Source organism: Archocentrus centrarchus, chromosome 11, assembly GCF_007364275.1.
Source record: "Archocentrus centrarchus isolate MPI-CPG fArcCen1 chromosome 11, fArcCen1, whole genome shotgun sequence".
NCBI lineage: Eukaryota > Metazoa > Chordata > Actinopteri > Cichliformes > Cichlidae > Archocentrus > Archocentrus centrarchus.
Window position 1 is genome coordinate 6,927,329 of NC_044356.1, and position 11,571 is coordinate 6,938,899.

General features: G+C 41.5%; 1 protein-coding gene across 2 annotated transcripts; it reads left to right on the forward strand.

Annotated features, from left to right (window-relative positions):
- The first annotated feature begins 5,947 nt into the window (after positions 1–5,947).
- LOC115788741 (ladderlectin-like) lies at positions 5,948–7,465 on the forward strand. Of its 2 annotated transcripts, none has more exons than XM_030741896.1 (7): positions 5,948–6,179; positions 6,322–6,348; positions 6,492–6,527; positions 6,668–6,765; positions 6,889–7,020; positions 7,152–7,257; positions 7,352–7,465. In XM_030741896.1, exons 1-7 carry the CDS (start codon positions 6,128–6,130, stop codon positions 7,423–7,425), a joined length of 525 nt encoding a protein of 174 aa, XP_030597756.1. In that variant the 5' UTR covers positions 5,948–6,127; the 3' UTR covers positions 7,426–7,465. The 2 variants fall into 2 exon arrangements, with proteins under 2 accessions (XP_030597756.1, XP_030597758.1); XM_030741898.1 differs by having other exon boundaries at positions 6,495–6,527.
- Positions 7,466–11,571: the final 4,106 nt, after the last annotated feature.

Here is an 11,571-nt window from a genome sequence, read left to right on the forward strand (position 1 = left end):
GGCAGCGAAACGAACGAGCGCTCAGACGAGGAGCATCGTTATTTATTAGCCTCTTTGGATGAGAGTTGGAGTCGCTTATTCAGAGTCAGATTTGCTTAGAAATCATGGTGCAAAGACAGATGGAGCTGTGCGTAAACAGGAATATCAGGCATGGAAATCCCTTTAAGCTGACTGTGTGTGTGCGTGTGTGTCTGTGTGTGGTACTTTTGTCTTCTTGAGGACCAACTCAGATTTAACCGTGTGACAGTGAGGACGTTCTGCTGGTCCTCACTTCTTCAAAGAGCCGACGAAAATGAGGTTTTTAAATAAGTGGAGCCCAGAGAATGTATCGCTGTGTGTGTGTGTGTGTGTGTCTGTGTGTGTCTGTGTGTGTCTGTGTGTGTCTGAGCGTGCTCCCACCTGCAGTCTGAACAGCCAGTGTTTTAGGAATAGAGCAGCCAACAATACTGATTTTTAGTAAGCAGTACAGACCACTTGAAAGTTTGTAGTATAGTATATTTGATACTATCGAACCATGCCTCCGCCTGCTCTTTTCCACCTTTTTTTTTTTTTTTCAGTATAAGAGCTCTGATATTTTTTTTTTCTCTCTTACACACATCCACGTTAATTTTATCTGAGGAGAGGCGCTCCTTCCTGCCGAGGTTTTCCTGCCAGCTGCTTCGCTGCCTCTGGCGGGTTAAAGCCGGCTGCTTCCTGCTTTCTCTGCTGTCGAGAGTCCAACCAGCACGTTTGATTACCTCTGCAGGTCGACGGCGTTCACACGCAGAGCTGTCAGACTGTCTGAGGCAATGAAAAGCTGTGACCAAGCCTGAAGAGAGAAATCAAAAATGGCTGGATTCAGAAGCCATTTTACTTCCTTGCTCTCCTCCCCCCTCCGTCTTATTGCACGTGTAAATATCACTGATTTTTATTTGTTCCTCTTTTTTATTACAGAGTTGTTTATATCTTATTTTCCCTCATTAAGCTGTCTTAGTTCCTGCATTTTTGTAAATATTTTTTTTTCCCTATCAAAAATGTAAATACTGCAAATGAGAAAATGGAAAAAAAAAACAGCCACTCCCGTGTTTGTTGACCTTTCTCTCTCTCTCTTTCTTGAACACCAGTCAAAACTGTTAAAGTAGCTCATCCATGCCTCCTCTGGTCCACTGTGGCCTCTGACTGCTGAATGAGTCTCTTATCAGGGTTCTGCTCCATAATCTTCTCTCACTCACCTTTGAGGGTAAATATGATCAGCTAATATGACTCCTTTAAACTGTAAAGGACTGAGCCATGTAACAGCAGCATCCTGGCCCGAGATGCCAGCCAGTGATGTCAAATATCCATTTCTGTAATAAATGTGAAATGTCCAGATCATTAAACTGAGACTTGAGGAGTTTGTTGCTTTAATTTAACCGTGATCGGGTCCAAAAGAGCTGTTTATGTACAGGATGTTCCACCTGCACTAATTTCATGCGTCGCAGGGCAAAAAGCAGTTTACGCCCTGAATGGGTCCTTTTCCTACAACTTTGTCTAGAAAGAGGAAAAACATGGACTTTCAATTTAATTGGAAAAACATTTTTATGAAAAGGACGAAAATGACTTATGCAGGTGGTGCAGGCATCATAATTACAGCAGCCGGTAACTTTGTGCCTGTAGATGGTAAACCTCAGCAAGCCTAAGGGTAAAGTAAGGCACTCCTTTACATTATTAGCTCAGTATTAGCTCCTGGTGTAGTCTGGCCTCCACACAGGTTCTTAACAATGCAGTGAAGATCAGTGGGCATAGAAGTTATTTATTCCACAGACTGTAATTCTCTGTCAAAATGCAGAGCCCATATTTCCCACAATGCACCACTATCATTCGTTTCACTCATAGATTTATGTGCACAGACTGTATATAAAAGATGGACGCAGCTTCCAGGTCTGAAGCAAAAAGCCAAAAAAATGCCTTTAGCTCTATCCACGTATGAAGCCTTTTGCTCTGTGGATGATGGTTGGCCACCAGTGGGCGTGCCACACTCCAGTTGCCTAGGTAACCTGTATTTCCCACCCCTTCATATGTCCGTCATCAGTATCCTTCACCCTCTTGGTAGTTGGCATCAGCTGTGGTAATTATGCTCGTTGTTGCTTGAAGGCACTGAATGTTGTAAGTGGTCACCATATGTCACTTCCTGTGGGGATGCCCTATTAAACCTGCATTCTTTTTAGTGGCTGGCAGGGGGCGACACTTGTGGTCGCAAAAAGACTTCCAGCTGTGTAGAAGTTTTTGGGGGAAAGCCCTCTGTGACCTCAGTAAAGGCGTTCCGATGAGTGCATCAACTCAGTCGTTAGTTTCAAGTCTTACTGCTACATCATAATGATTGATTTATATGTAATGCCCAGAAAGGGGGATAAATCAGGGTGGTGTTATTGGTTTAACCCCCTACCCCACCTGTGGTGTCACAGTAACTACATCCATCTTTTATTTACAGTCTGTGATGTGAAGTAGGGAACATCGCCTCGAGCTGCCCCAAGATGAATGGTTACAACCTTTGGTTTTCTTTATTTTTAAAATTTGTATTCAAACGTAACTATTCCAGCTTGAGTTCAAGACTTTTATCAGACTTAAACCACTTAAATTTTTTTGTAACACGTGTGGTTGTGCTTTAGAAATCATGTGTTTCTTGTCTTGGAGGTGGTGCAGGTGAAAAAGCACTTGTAGGTTTGTGTGTCCCTGTGAGCTGAATAAAGCTGCTTTGTCAGGGGCCTCTGCATCTCCCCCATTACACAAACTGTGCCCTTCAGTATTGGTGCTCTGAGGCTCAACCACAGCTCCAGCTGACTGAAAACACCTCCATCCTCATAAGGAGGTCAGAGGTGTCATATTTTCCAGGGTTGTTGGTTTGGTTTCGTCACTGAAAACTTCTTGGTTAAGGTTTGGCTAAAAACAGTAACTGTGGTTTTGTGACAGTTTGTGCGTTGGGACTGATCAATGACTTTCGACCCAGAGCGTCTCAGCACAGACACCAAAGGGATGCCTGCTGTGTGAAAGGGCCACAGCTTTGACAAAGCAGTGCAAACTGACGTCACGGGGACGAGAACAGGCTTCCGATTACTGATTACTGAGCAGTATTGAGGGGAAACGTGTCTCCGCTGCAGGTCTCTGACAGTTTTAGGCCGAGTGCAAAGGTCGAGCGATCTCAGAAATGTCCAGCTGGATTTAAAATTGTGACTGTGTCCAGTTAGGACTCAACATGTGGGCATTTTTATTGTTATGCGCATTCAGATTGCTGCTAATCATCACAATGTTGGAAATAGATGGAGCTACCTACACTGTGTGTGTGTGTGTGTGTGTGTGTGTGTGTGTGTGTGTGTGTGTGTGTGTGTGTGTGTGTGTGTGTGTGTGTGAGACTGACAGTTTGAGGAAGTCTGAATCTCGGACATCGGGTTTAAATCCTCTGGAAACTCTGTTCTGTTATTACCTCCTTTTTTAAACTGATGTCATGACTTTATGTTTTTATTTCATCTGTTTACTTTGGCGTCGCTCTGGCTCAGCAGGCCGCTGTGGCAGAGCGACGGAGGGAGAAGGAGAGAGAAACCAACACAACTCTGTCTCTGTTCTGTGTGTGTACGATATTTACTGTAATAAAGTGATGAAACTGTGTTTCTCTTGTTTGTGACTTGGATTCAAAGTTTCAGTTTTGTCCACGGCTCCGCCCCCTCGGGCTCAAACGTGCAGAAACAAGAAAACGAGGTTGTCTTCACCCTGATGTTTCATGTGTGTTTACTTTGGCAGAACTTAATATCTCACGTTAAATCACATCCCCGGTTAAAGGGTGAATAATTAAATTGGATTTTATCTCCAAGTAAATTTCAGTGTATTGGTATCTTAGTACTTAAAGGAGCAGCCTGGTCACATGCAAGAAGAAACCCCCAGATACCCAACATGCATTCTGGGCAGAGGCCTGTACACAGTTGGGTACCCACCAAATAGGCAACGATAAGCATGTAAATGTGTACAGAGACAAAACTAGAAAAAGTGCATCTTATGGACCGTCTGTTAAAGTGGCCAACAATCCAATCCAACTTTATTTATAGAGTACTTTAAAACAAGACAACATAGTTGAACAAAGTGCTTTCTAGTTAAAGACAATAAAACCCAAACCAGATAATAAAAAATAACAGTAAACAAAATAAATAAATAAATAAAACCTAAAAGACTAAAGCTGAATAGAAGCCAAGTCTTGTTGTAATCTTGAAATCCCTTAGAGAAAAGGTGTTTTTTTTTTAAAACATGTGGAGGCCAGCCTTACATGGAGGGGTCACTTATTCCATAATTTGGGGGCCACAGCAGCAAAAGCTCGGTCAGTGTTTCAGTCTCTATGGGGACAACAAGGAGAGACCTTTGAGAGGTGTACACATGGAAAAGGTTTGTGGGAGCCAGGCTGCTCAAAACTTTCAGAGTAAACAACAACATTTTAAAGTTAATCTTAAACTGGAGAGGCAGTGTGCTCATGTTTTTGTCCCTGTCAGCAGATGAGCAGCAGCATTCTGGACCACGACACTGAAGCCCGTCAATACCAACATAAAGTGCATTACAGTATTCCAGGCGAGTGGTCACACATGCATGTACGACTCTCTAAATCCCCAAAAGAGAGAAAAGGCTTAACTTTGGAGAGCTGCCTCAGCCGGGAAAACACCACTGTTGTTTATTTGTTTGTGCATTTTAAGTGCTGTCTGAACTTTAACCCCAGAGTTAGTCACACCTGGTTTGACACAGAATGCAAGAGGAGCCAAGTCAGACAGTGGGACACCAAATACAATGACCTCTGTTTTGTTTTATTCAAATTAAAAAAGCCACCCATGCGCTGATGTCCTGAGGTCTGAAGGCCTGAGGAGGTTAGGCCTTCAGACCTCAGGACATCAGCGCGTGGGGTCTGAAGGCCTGAGGAGGTTAGGGTCATTGTGTTTCAGTGGTAGGTAGATGTAACAGTCATCTGCATAAAAATGACATGAGACATCATGCTTATTTGATAATAGAGCTCATCAGAAAAACTTCTGTCAGATATGACTTGAACCACTCCAAGGCAGTATCTCTAACATGCTGTTCTAGGCGAAAGTCTCAATGAGGGAGTCTCCAGAGTCAGCACTTAATAAAATATTAAAAACTCTCAAAAGTGCAGACTTTGTTCTGTGAAATGCTTTAAAACCTGAATGAAAAAAATGCCAAATTTTCTAAACAAAAGGAAGCTTTGAAATCAGCCTAAAATTGGATAACAAAGAGGTGTCAGGTACAGGTACGTCACCCAGAGTCAGGCTGCTGTCTATAAGCCTGTATAAGGTTTAATATAAGGGCCTATAGTGTCCCAAACTTCTTTAAAACCGAGGAGGGAGAATATCACTACAAGAGCTCGATTTAATGGGAGTAACAGTTTTCCCAGATAAGATAGAGACAGGTTCCAGTAGAAGCTGCAGACGCAGTGGTAATAATGGAAGAGTCATAAGCAGGAGGTAAAATATGTGCTCTGATAGTTAAAATCTTGTCAACAAAGACAAAAGCTTCACAAGGCTTGTCACAGCTGTTGTTAATTACAGATTTCTGGTTCTTACCAGCTTTCTGATATTTACTCCAGTTATCTTTTAAGATATAAGACACTTAAAACTTGTCATTTTTCTGCTGCCTCTTTGGGCAGCCTGAGTGATGTCATCCAGCCGGGCTCAGATTTTATGTTTTGACAAATGGGGAGAAAATGAGCCGTCAGCTCCTCAGTCCGAGGCTCGGATCAGCCTGAAAGAGATTATTAAAGGCAGCAGAAACCTGAGCAGCAGCTGAGGGTTTAAACCTGCGAGAAGCAGCCGGAGTCACTGTTAATCACTAACGGCACCTTCGTGACAGGAAAACCAGGGTTGATGTAAAACTGAAGCAACTTTCAATTTGTTGCCAACACTTGTTTTGTGTTTAGAACAGTCAGTGATGCTGAAGATAACTTATTAAGGTGTCACTTCAACCAGTGAGTGGGTGAAAGGCTATTTCCTTGTTGCTTTTTGTGTATAAGAGTTTGTGATTTGACAGGACTGCAGAATTCAGCTGAGACTGAAGCCGGTTTGACCTTCAGTGAGCTGCCTGGGCTTCCTGTTTCTCTTACATTTTCTTTGCAGCAGAACAAACCATGAGGGTCTTTTTTCTTCTCTGTGCTGCCGTCGCTTTGCACATCACAACAGGTGAGATTCACCAAGACAAAGAAAATCAATGAAGTGAAAATAAATCATGGGTCAGTTTCATGGTGCACCTTTTTGCCAACTAAATGCATATCAAAGAAATCCTTTGTGAAGATGGTTAACTGCAGTCTGAATCCTTCCACAGCAAATCCAGTGCTGCACTTGAAGCAAGGTAAGATTCAGGAAACCAGCAACGTCTTTATGATGCGTCTTTAACATTAGTCGATTTTTGCACAGAGGCAACATGAAGCTTTTCTTTTTTAAATCAAGCATTTTGTGTGTTTTGTGGCTTTTTTCAAAAATATTAATTGGAAGAAGAGCCGCTGTCTGTTCAGCAAAACAACACTGAATGTAAGTGAATATTTCTCAGCTTTGAGTTTTTATTTTTAATTAATTATAACAAACTAAAGTGGAAGTGTCTGAATCATGTCTAAAGTCTAATCTATGGATCACCAAGATTTCTCCCATTTTTAAAATTTGGCATCAAAAAGGGTTATCCAGTCAGCACCTCTGTCCCCCCGGGTTTAGAGGGCTCTGGGGGCGATGTTTCACCTTTTTTCCTGATCCTATGGCCTGGATAGATGCTGAGGTAACCTGACATCTCACCATGTCACATAACAGCTTCTGATATTTCTTTGTCATAATAAAAGTAACTTTAGTGTTCAGTGAGCGCTGACGCCTGAGCCCATATTGTGTTTGCCTGCCGGTACAGAAACATTGTTGGTTGCTTGGTGCCAACCTCGCCTCCATCCATGACCTGAAGGAGTACGAGTTCCTCATTGAGCTCATGAAGGAAGTTGGATATTTTGGTCCAGCCTGGATTGGTGCCAGTGATGCTGTTCGGGTAATGCAATTTCCAATTAATTGTTATTGATATAGCAGAACATTTATGTTAAAGAATTAATGCATGCTTTTGGTAAATGAATCATTTCAGTCTTACAGTGTTGACCACTGTTTGTCTTTTGATTTTTACAGTTTGGGGATTGGTTATGGAGCGATGGTTCACCATATGAACCATGGGTCCCTAACTTGCCAGAGAGCTGGTTTAGATGGAGACATTGCCTCGCCATACATTCAGATGGTAGCATTACCAAATCAAGTGACTCTAGAAATGCATGAATAGATGTGTTTTGAAATATGAAAGGGAACAACCACTCCTCTTGTTTTCTCCTTAGATTTCCTCAGAATTGATCGTCATAATTGTGAAGAGGGGCTTCCTTTCCTCTGTGGAACAAGACCAGGGTGTTAAACATCAACTTGCATGAAATCACATGAAACCAAAGTATAAGTTTATTTTTATTAATTGGAAAATAAAAGTGGTTTCTCTGAAATCCCAGCTCAGTTTTATTTTAATTATTCTTTTATTTCACTGTGAAAACACTCATGCACTGGCCTGGGGTACATCAGCATAATATATGAATTTCATGGTAAATTTTTTCAATTCAATTCAATTCAATTTTATTTATATAGCGCCAAATCACAACAAACTGTTGCCTCAAGGCGCTTTGTATTGTGGGTAAAGACCCTACAATAATACAGAGAAAACCCAACAGTCAAAACGACCCCCTATGAGCAGCACTTGGTGACAGTGGAAAGGAAAAACTCCCTTTTAACAGGAAGAAACCTCCAGCAGAACCAGGCTCAGGGAGGGGCAGTCATCTGCCGCGACCGGTTGGGCTGAGGGGAGATAAAGACATGCTGTGGAAGAGAGCCAGAGATTAATATCAATTAATGATTAAATGCAGAGTGGAGTATAAACAAAGTAAATAAGGTGAATGAGAAGAAACAGTGCATTATGTGAACCCCCCAGCAGACTAGGCCTATAGCAGCATAACTAAGGGATGGTTCAGGGTCACCTGATCCAGCCCTAACTATAAGCTTTATCATAAAGGAAAGTTTTAAGCCTAATCTTAAAAATAGAGAGGGTGTCTGTCTCCCGAATCCAAGCTGGAAGCTGGTTCCACAGAAGAGGCGCCTGAAAGCTGAAGGCTCTGCCTCCCATTCTACTCTTAAGTATCCGAGGAACCACAAGTAAGCCAGCAGTCTGAGAGCGAAGTGCTCTGTTGGGGTGATATGGTACTATGAGGTCTTTGAGATAAGATGGTGCCTGATTATTCAAGACCTTGTATGTGAGGAGAAGAATTTTAAATTCTATTCTAGATTTAACAGGGAGCCAATGAAGAGAAGCCAATATGGGAGAAATCTGCTCTCTCTTTCTGGTCCCTGTCAGTACTCTAGCTGCAGCATTTTGGATCAGCTGAAGGCTTTTCAGGGAGCTTTTAGGACAGCCTGATAATAATGAATTACAATAGTCCACCCTAGAAGTAATAAATGCATGAATTAGCTTTTCAGCATCACTCTGAGAAAGGATGTTTCTAATTTTAGAAATATTGCGCAAATGCAAAAAAGCGGTCCTACATATTTGTTTAATATGTGCATTGAAGGACATATCCTGGTCAAAAATGACTCCAAGATTTCTCACAGTGTTACTGGAGGCCAAAGTAATGCCATCCAGAGTAAGTATCTGGTTAGACACCATGTTTCTAAGATTTGTGGGGCCGAGAACAAGAATTTCAGTTTTATCTGAATTTAGAAGCAGGAAATTAAAGGTCATCCAGGCCTTAATATCTTTAAGACATTCCTGCAGTTTAACTAATTGATGTGTGTCATCTGGGTTCATTGATAGGTAAAGCTGAGTATCATCTGCGTAACAATGAAAATTGATGCAGTGCTTTCTAATAATACTGCCTAAGGGAAGCATGTATAATGTAAATAAAATTGGTCCTAGCACAGAACCCTGTGGAACTCCATAATTAACCTTAGTGTGTGAAGAAGACTCCCCATTTACATGAACAAATTGGAGTCTATGAGATAAATATGATTCAAACCACTGCAGTGCAGTACCTTTAATACCTATAGCAAGCTCTAATCTCTGTAATAAAATGTTATGGTCAACAGTATCAAAAGCTGCACTGAGGTCTAACAGGACAAGAACAGAGATGAGTCCACTGTCAGAGGCTGTAAGAAGATCATTGGTAACCTTCACTAATGCTGTTTCTGTACTGTGATGAATTCTGAAACCTGACTGAAACTCTTTAAATAAACCGTTCCTCTGCAGATGATCAGTTAGCTGTTTTACAACTACTCTTTCAAGAATCTTTGAGAGAAAAGGAAGGTTGGAGATTGGCCTATAATTAGCTAAGACAGCTGGGTCAGTGATGGCTTTTTAAGTAGAGGTTTAATTACAGCCACCTTGAAGGCCTGTGGTACATAGCCAACTAATAAAGACTGATTGATCATTTTTAAGATTGAAGCATCAATAATTGGAAAGACTTCTTTGAACACTCTAGTAGGAATGGGATCTAACAAACATGTTGCTGGTTTGGAGGAAGTAACTATTGAAGTTAACTCTGAAAGATCAACTGCAGCCAAAGAGTCTAAACAAATACCAGCAGTGCTGAAAGCAGCCGAACATGAAGAATAATCTTTGAGATGGTTATGAATAATTTTTTCTCGAATGTCTAAAATTTTATTTGTAAAGAAATCCATGAAGTCACTACTAGTTAACGTGAAAGGAATACTCGGCTCTACAGAGCTCTGACTCTTTGTCAGCCTGGCTACAGTGCTGAAAACAAACCTGGGGTTGTTCTTATTTTCTTCAATTAATGATGAGTAGTAAGATGTCCTAGCTTTACGGAGGGCTTTTTTATAGAGCAACAAACTCTTTTTCCAGGCTAAATGAGCATCTTCTAATTTAGTGAGACGCCATTCCCTCTCCAGCTTACAGGTTATCTGCTTTAAGCTGTGCGTTTGTGAATTATACCACGGAGTCAGGCACTTCTGATTTGAAGCTTTCCTTTTCAGAGGAGCCACAGTATCCAAAGTTATACGCAGTGAGGATGTAAAACTATTGACGAGATAATCGACCTCACTGGGAGCAGAGTTTAGGTAGCTGCTCTGCACTGTGTTGGCACTGAACAGCATAACAATGAAGGAATTAGATCCTTAAACTTAGTTACAGCACTTTCAGAAAGACTTCTACTGTAATAAAACTTATTCCCCACTGCTGTGTAATCCATTAAAGTAAATGTAAATGTTACTAAGAAATGATCAGACAGGATGGGGCTTTCAGGGAATATTGTTAAGTCTTCAGTTTCTATGCCATATGTTAGGACAAGATCCAGAGTATGATTAAAGTGGTGGGTGGGCTCCTTTACATTTTGAGAGAAGCCAATTGAATCTAACAATAGATTAAATGCAGTGTTGAGGCTGTCATTCTCAGCATCTACATGGATGTTAAAATCACCCACTATAATGATTTTATCTGAACTGAGCACTAAATCAGATAAAAAGTCTGAGAAATCAGACAGAAACTCTGAGTAAGGACCAGGTGGACGATAGATAATAACAAATAAAACAGGTTTTTGATTTTCCCAATTAGGATGGACAAGACTAAGAGTCAGGCTTTTAAAAGAATGAAAACTTTGTCTGGGTCTTTGATTAATTAATAAGCTGGAATTGAAGATTGCAGCTAATCCTCCTCCTCGACCTGTGCTTTGAGCATTCTGACAGTTACTGTGACTCGGGGGTGTTGATTCATTTAAACTAACATATTCATCCTGCTGTAACCAGGTTTCTGTAAGGCAGAATAAAACAATATGTTGATCAATTATTAAATCATTTACTAATAGGGACTTGGAAGAGAGAGACCTAATGTTTAACAATCCACATTTAATTGTTTTATTTTTTGGTGCAGTTGATGAAGCTGTATTATTTATTGTTTTTGAATTTTTATGCTTAAATAGCTTTTTGCTGATTTTAGCTTTGTTTTTTGGTGGTCTGGGAGCAGGCACCGACTCTATGGGGATGGGGTTTTGGGGGGATGGCAGGAGGAGAGAAGCTGCAGAGAGGCGTGTAAGATTCTCTAATATGAACTGGGACTGCTTTGGTACCTCTGCTATAGATAACAGTGTCATCAGCATCTAGCCAGGTCTCTAATTCTGAACAGAAGGCATAATTTTAGGATATGAAATAAAACCAGTGGTTAATACTCAGCCACGCAGAGGGCCATAAGTCAGTGTACTCCCAGCATGTCTGTAGTGCTCCTTCTTGCCAAGAAAGTGGGAGTATGATTTCCTCTCATGAACCAAGAGTGGTGCCAAGAGAGGAGCTGTGGTACTGAATGAGGGAGTCAGGAGTGGCAGAGAAGTATGTGAGGGTGGTGCAGGATGTGTATGAGGACAGCAAGACAGTGGTGAGGTGTAGGATAGGTGTGACAGATGGGTTCAAGGTGGGGGTGGGATTACATCAGGAATTGGCTCTGAAGCCCTTCTTGTTTGCAGTGGTGATGGACAGGCTGACAGATGGGGTCAGGCAGGAGTCTCCATGGACTACG